At 44.7% G+C, this 6534-nt stretch overlaps 1 protein-coding gene across 3 annotated transcripts in view; it reads left to right on the plus strand.

Annotated features, from left to right (window-relative positions):
• Window positions 1-6277, plus strand: part of crebbpa (CREB binding lysine acetyltransferase a) — a 55834-nt gene extending 49557 nt beyond the window's left edge. For all 3 annotated transcript variants that reach the window (XM_077226755.1, XM_077226754.1, XM_077226756.1), the window contains 6 exons: window positions 67-180; window positions 265-430; window positions 541-708; window positions 858-1019; window positions 1187-1468; window positions 2951-6277. In XM_077226755.1, the coding sequence (XP_077082870.1) occupies window positions 67-180; window positions 265-430; window positions 541-708; window positions 858-1019; window positions 1187-1468; window positions 2951-5167 (3109 nt within the window). In that variant the 3' untranslated portion in view covers window positions 5168-6277. The remainder of the gene's footprint in view (window positions 1-66; window positions 181-264; window positions 431-540; window positions 709-857; window positions 1020-1186; window positions 1469-2950) is intronic.
• The last annotated feature ends 257 nt before the right edge of the window (window positions 6278-6534 follow it).

Genomic DNA, 6534 nt, shown 5'->3' on the forward strand with positions numbered 1-6534 from the left:
GCAAAAACTTATAGTGCTCGATATGCAATGAAGTTAAAAGTCTCTTTGTCTTTTTTACCTACCTAGACGGGTATACGTATCGTACCTCGATAGTATTCACTTCTTCAGACCTCGCTTGCTGAGAACGGCAGTCTATCACGAAATTCTCATTGGCTATTTGGAATACGTCAAGAAGCTTGGGTAGGTTTCACCATTTACTTTTAATTCAAGTCCAACAAGTACAGTTGCCATTCATGGCCTGAACTTTGAACATTTCCACTGTAGATTCGTTACGGCGCACATCTGGGCATGTCCGCCTAGTGAAGGTGATGACTATATCTTCCACTGTCACCCTGCCGACCAGAAAATCCCCAAACCCAAGCGCCTGCAAGACTGGTACCGCAAAATGCTGGACAAGGCCTTTGCTGAGCGAATACTGCACGACTACAAGGTATAGCAGAGACCATATGATCTTTTTGTAAAATAGAAACCAACTAATTGTGAATATGCCAACGAGTACCTCAGTATATGGTATAAATGAAAGGTGTTTTTATTTGATAGGATATCTTTAAGCAAGCCACAGAGGACCGTTTGACAAGTGCAAACGAACTTCCATATTTTGAGGGTGATTTTTGGCCCAATGTACTGGAGGAGAGCATCAAGGAGTTGGAACAAGAGGAAGAGGAGAGGAAAAAAGAAGAAAACACAGCTGCTTGTGAAACTCCAGAGGTAAATGAGAGAAGCCTATTTTATATATATTTTGATACTCTGTAGATGAATGCACATCTCTGGCCTATGTGATGTTTAAGTAATTCCTGTTTTTTATAAACCTGAAACGTCCTATTTACACATCCTGAATTTTTCCTCCTTTATAACAGGGCACGCCAGGGGACAGTAAGAATGCGAAGAAGAAGAACAATAAGAAAACAAATAAGAATAAAAGCAGCGTGAGCCGAGCTAATAAAAAGAAACCTGGGATGCCGAATGTAGCCAATGACCTTTCTCAGAAACTCTACGCCGCAATGGAGAAACACAAAGAGGTCTACTATATGTTCTTCATCTGACCGTTAGCCTGCTCTCTGAGGCATTGCATGATTCATTTGCATTGTTTGTTTTGAATGTCAGCTTTTGATATGCATGTAAGCCAAGTGGTTTCCTTGGGAATGACTTGAAGAAACCTCTTTCCTGTTCCTACTTGTTCTCCCAGGTGTTTTTTGTAATCCATCTGCACTCTGGGCCCATAGTCAACTCACTACTACCCATCATTGACCCCGATCCCCCGCTGACCTGCGATCTAATGGACGGAAGGGATGCCTTCTTGACATTAGCACGGGATAAGCACTGGGAGTTCAGCTCTTTGCGGCGCTGTAAGTGGAGCACCATGTGCATGCTGGTGGAATTGCACAACCAGGGCCAGGACCGCTTTGTCTACACCTGCAATGAATGTAAACACCATGTCGAGACACGTTGGCACTGTACTCTCTGTGAGGTAAGATCCAGAGCCTCCTGTAACATGCTATAGTTGTCCTTAATGATCAGTAGTGGATGGGTGCATTTATTGGTTTTATTTTGATTGGAGCGCAAAAGAAATAAACCTCTTGGGAGTATGAAACTTAGGGAAACGTATTAGGGGATAGCTAATATTCTACTAGTAGTGTAAACTAGGGCTGCAACTAACGATTATTTTGATAATCGATTAATCGGACGATTATTTTTTCTATTAATCGATTAATCGGATAGAAATTAAATTAGATTTTTTTTTATTATAACTAAATAAAACCGTAAATCAGGGTATTTATGTGTAAAAGTGTACTTTAAAAAGTGCAAAAGCCACACATCGAGTTTTACTAATATCAATATTTGCATTGTTTTTAATGATAATTGCTGATGGCAAGTTGACAAACATGATTATTGTTAAAAAAATTATATCCAACATATAATGTTTTAACACAATTTTTGTTAAAACAAATTTACACAGACATGTTGTTCAGATGTGAATATCTGAACTAAAAACAAACTAAAAACATCTAAAATATATAATTCATTTAATTTTTATTTAAAATTAATTATATATAAGGAATATAAGGATAAAGAATATAATATATATTATATATATAATATATAAAAGAATATAATATAAGGATAAATTGATTAAATAAATATAGAAAGACTGAAAACAATTGTGTGAATGTAGAGCCGCAGTAGATCGCGTTTGAAAAACAATTAAAACTTAGTAGACAAATGCTATAAAAAGAGAACGGAATGGAGGTAACGTTACCCAGCAAGCTAACAGGCTTGAGTAAAGGACAGGAGAAATTATGCATTAGTGCACAAGCATTCGCTGAAAACCACTGAGTACAGTGACTAAAAAACAATATTTTACTGCTGCTGTTATTAACTGCCTTTATATTTAATGCTTCACTTTGTAAACACCGTTTTAATTTAACCTATTTCTGCGGTAGCGCTATTTTAATCCATCACTTACGTTGCGAGCGAACTGATTGCACAACCTGATGCTCGAGACAAAATACAGACATCCCGGAAGTCCCGGGAGTCTCCCGCATATTGATTGCGGCTCCCTGATGCCCGCGAATTAGTTCAAACTCCCGAAATCTAGAGCGCGCAAGCAAGACCGCGCATGCGAGACAGAAGAGACTGCTCCAAACCGTGTAGCGCGCGCGCTCGGCAGAGCGCCTGAGGGAGAGAGACCTTGCGTGTGTGTGCGTACCAGTAAACGCTCCCCGTGACATAAGCAGACCAACTAATCGATAATGACATTCGTTGACAACGATTTTCATAATCGATTATAATCGATTTTATCGATTAGTTGTTGCAGCCCTTGTGTAAACAAATCCTTATATGTTGTGTTCAGTTCTTAATGCATCTTAACTTTTACTTGACTTCTTATAATGAGATGACTTTTTATGTTCTAGTAATCCCTTGCTTGATCAGTGTCCTCATCTTTCCTCAGGACTTTGACCTGTGCATTAGTTGCTACAACACTAAGGGCCATGAGCACCAGATGGTTAAGTGGGGTCTGGGTCTGGACGATGACAGCAACAACCAAAGTGGCGAGGCCTCCAAGAGTCCTCAGGAGAGTCGGCGTCTGAGCATCCAGCGTTGCATCCAGTCTCTGGTGCATGCCTGCCAGTGCCGCAATGCCAACTGCTCCCTGCCATCTTGCCAGAAGATGAAGCGTGTGGTGCAGCACACTAAGGGCTGCAAGCGCAAGACAAACGGTGGCTGTCCGGTGTGCAAGCAGCTCATTGCTCTCTGCTGCTATCATGCCAAGCACTGCCAGGAGAACAAGTGCCCCGTGCCCTTCTGCCTCAATATCAAGCACAAACTGCGTCAGCAGCAGCTGCAACACAGGGTGCAGCAGGCGCAGATGATGCGGAGACGCATGGCCACTATGCAGGGCCGAGCCGTGCCTCAGAGCCTGCCGTCACCACCTGCATCAACAACCCCCAGCACACCCACCTCGCATCAGCAACCCAACACCCCTCAAACGCAGCAACCACTGTCCAACCAGCCAGCTACGCCCAAAGCAGGCGTCATGTCTCCGGCTTATCCCAGTGCACCCCGAAATGGACATCCCCCTCCTCAAGCTTCACAAGGCAAGCCTGGCCCACAGGCCTCCCCGCTACACCAGCAGCCGTCTCCGCTCCCGCAGCCTCCCCAACTGCAGCCGGCGCCCCAACAGCCTCCTCAGCAGCAGCCTCCGCCTATGGCGGTCAAAATGGCACGGCACATAGAGATGGTCGCACAGGCTCAACACAACCAGAACTATCGCATGACCATGAACGGCCTTCCCATGAACCACCAGCAGCCGCGCATGCCAGGCCTGATGCAGCAGCCCATGCAGCTTGTCGGACCACGCGGACAGCAAGTGATGCAGCCTATGTCGCAAGGACAGTGGACTGGAGGCCCTCAATCAGGCATGCAAGTGGCTCAGCAGCAGGTTGCTCCGCAACAGACTACACAGGGCCCACAGCAGACCATGCCTATGCAGAGACCCACAATGCCCCAGCAAACGCAACAGCCACGCATGTTGGTGCCCACACAGGGTCCGCGACTGCAAGCACCACAGAGACCCGGAGCCATCGCCTCCAATGCCTTGCAGGAGCTGCTAGCAACCCTCAAGTCACCCAGCTCGCCCCAACAACAGCAGCAGGTGTTGAACATCCTTAAATCGAACCCGCAACTCATGGCTGCCTTCATCAAACAGAGGACTTTGAAGTACCATGCCAACCAGCCGCAGCAGCAACAACCACCACAGGGCATGCATGCAACACAGCCAGCGATGCCCAACATGGCTCCCATGCAGGGAGTGCCTCGACCTGGCATGGCACCTCAGCAGCAACAGCCCACACCACAAGGCATGGCAGCTCTTGGACCGCAGAGTCAGCTCATTAACAACCCGCAGCTGCAGGAGATGTACCGCCGTCAGCTTTTGCGACACCAGCAGCAGCAACAACAACAGCAGCAGCAACAACAACAGCAGCAGCAACAACAGCAGCAGCAGCAGCAACAACAGCAGCAGCAGCAGGGAGTGATGCCGCAGACACATGGCCAGTTCCCCCAGGCACAGGGGACTGCTACCAACTACACCCAACTCCGAATGCAGCAGCAGTTGGCCATGCAGGGAGCAGGTGGACCCATGGCCCAGATGGGAATGGACGGCACACCCAACCTCCTGCACCAACGCATGCTCCAACAGCAGCAGCAGCAGCTTTCGCAACAGCAGGTCGTCCTCAAGCCTCCAATGGGCTCACCGGGGCAACCAAGTCCCATGAGCCCACAAGCTCACCTGCTTTCCGGTCAGCCGCAAGGTGCACACCTACCCGGCCAGCCCATGGCTAATGCACTCAGTAACCAGGTGTGCTCACCGGCTCCCGTACAGTCACCTAGACCTCCGTCGCGGCAACTTCCTCCACATTCCAGTCCTTCCCCACAGGTTCAGCCACAGCCGTCACCGCAGCACGTGCCGTCTCACACAGGGTCACCACACCCCGGCCTGACGACACCCATGTCTGGCTCCATGGAGCAGGGACACCTGGGCACACCTGAGCAGAGTGCAATGCTCCCGCAGCTTAACACGCCCAACCGCGGAGGGCTGCCCAGTGACTTAGGTATGGTGGGAGACACAACAGGAGACACGCTGGAGAAATTTGTGGAGGGATTGTAGCGTTTAATGGGAGACTCCACCCACCACGGTCTCCCCGTTCCTTTTTTTTTTTTTTGTGGTTCTGTTGGTTTTTCTCTAATATTCTAAAATTTTTGTAATGACATGTAAAAAGTTTGAAGAAATGTATGAAAAAAAGAAAAAAATTTATGTTGATAAGGATAGGGAAATGTTATTGTTTCATAAAAACAAGACTGATTTCTTCCTTTTAAGAGGGATTTGAAAATTGTTTGAGAGAAATATAAATCACAAAGAATATATTTTTTGTTCAGTTTAGACCCATGTGTGGTCAATGCTTTGTTTTACAGTTTAATTTTTGTTTTGTTTCGGGGGTGCGGGGTGTCTGGTTTTATGCCCTTTCTTTTTTTAAGAAAATTACGAAACTTCATTATAATATTCATACCATTTGTTTTGTACCTTATCTAACTTTACAGCATTTTTGTGTTGGAAGACTGTAAAATTTGTTTGGGAGTTTAGGTCAGGGTTTCTCTGCTCTGTCTGTCATTCTTCCTGGCGATTGTATTCTAGTGTTTGTACCATTTTTTTCAGACATGCATTCGGAGGCATTTCCTCCTCTCCTCATTGTGAAGTTTGTATGAGGATAACTATTTGTTTGTATTGATAGGAACTGTGCATACGCATGTATGCAGACACACAGAGACACACATATGCATCGCTCAGACAATACAACACAGAATCCAAGAGGACATGTACACATTTACAACATCTCACTGGCCTGGATCCAGAGGTTCTGTCTTGCAGATGTAGAAAATTGTTGCTTTTTGTCCTAATTTTGTTATACAGATATATAAATGTAAAGAGAGCTAGAAAGAGAGTGAGAGGGAGAGAGAGGGGACCCTAAGCTGAGCGAGGGGGAATGGGCGATCAAGCGCTTGTCTGAGCGGTTATGGATTCTGGGATTGACCCTCATTCCTCTCACACAAACTTGAACAGGGGCTCTCCTCTTTCCCTTAATGTAAATCATGCAAGTTATTAAGTAAAGTACTATAAATATAAGGAAGAGAGAATGGAATCATTGTATAAACTGGTTGAAAAACTTATTTCTTACTTGTATACCATATTGTTAAATAAACTGTGTGCAACAGATCAAAACCATGTGTCTTTAATGTTATTGTTATAATGTTATATATATATATATATATATATATATATATATATATATATATATATATATATATATTAACGTTAGATTGTTGCGTCCGTGGGCTTATTTAATTCCTGTCAGATTTAGAAGTGTATATAATAGATTAATACTTACTGTAATATGATAAATTAAATTAGTTATTTGACATATTTAGTGTGATTTACCCTCTTTTCAACAATTTCACCCTTTCGTAAGTTTTGTGGTT

Source organism: Siphateles boraxobius, unplaced genomic scaffold (assembly GCF_051911475.1).
Source record: "Siphateles boraxobius isolate OS27281-9 unplaced genomic scaffold, OSU_SipBor_1 13, whole genome shotgun sequence".
NCBI classification, from domain to species: Eukaryota; Metazoa; Chordata; class Actinopteri; order Cypriniformes; family Leuciscidae; genus Siphateles; species Siphateles boraxobius.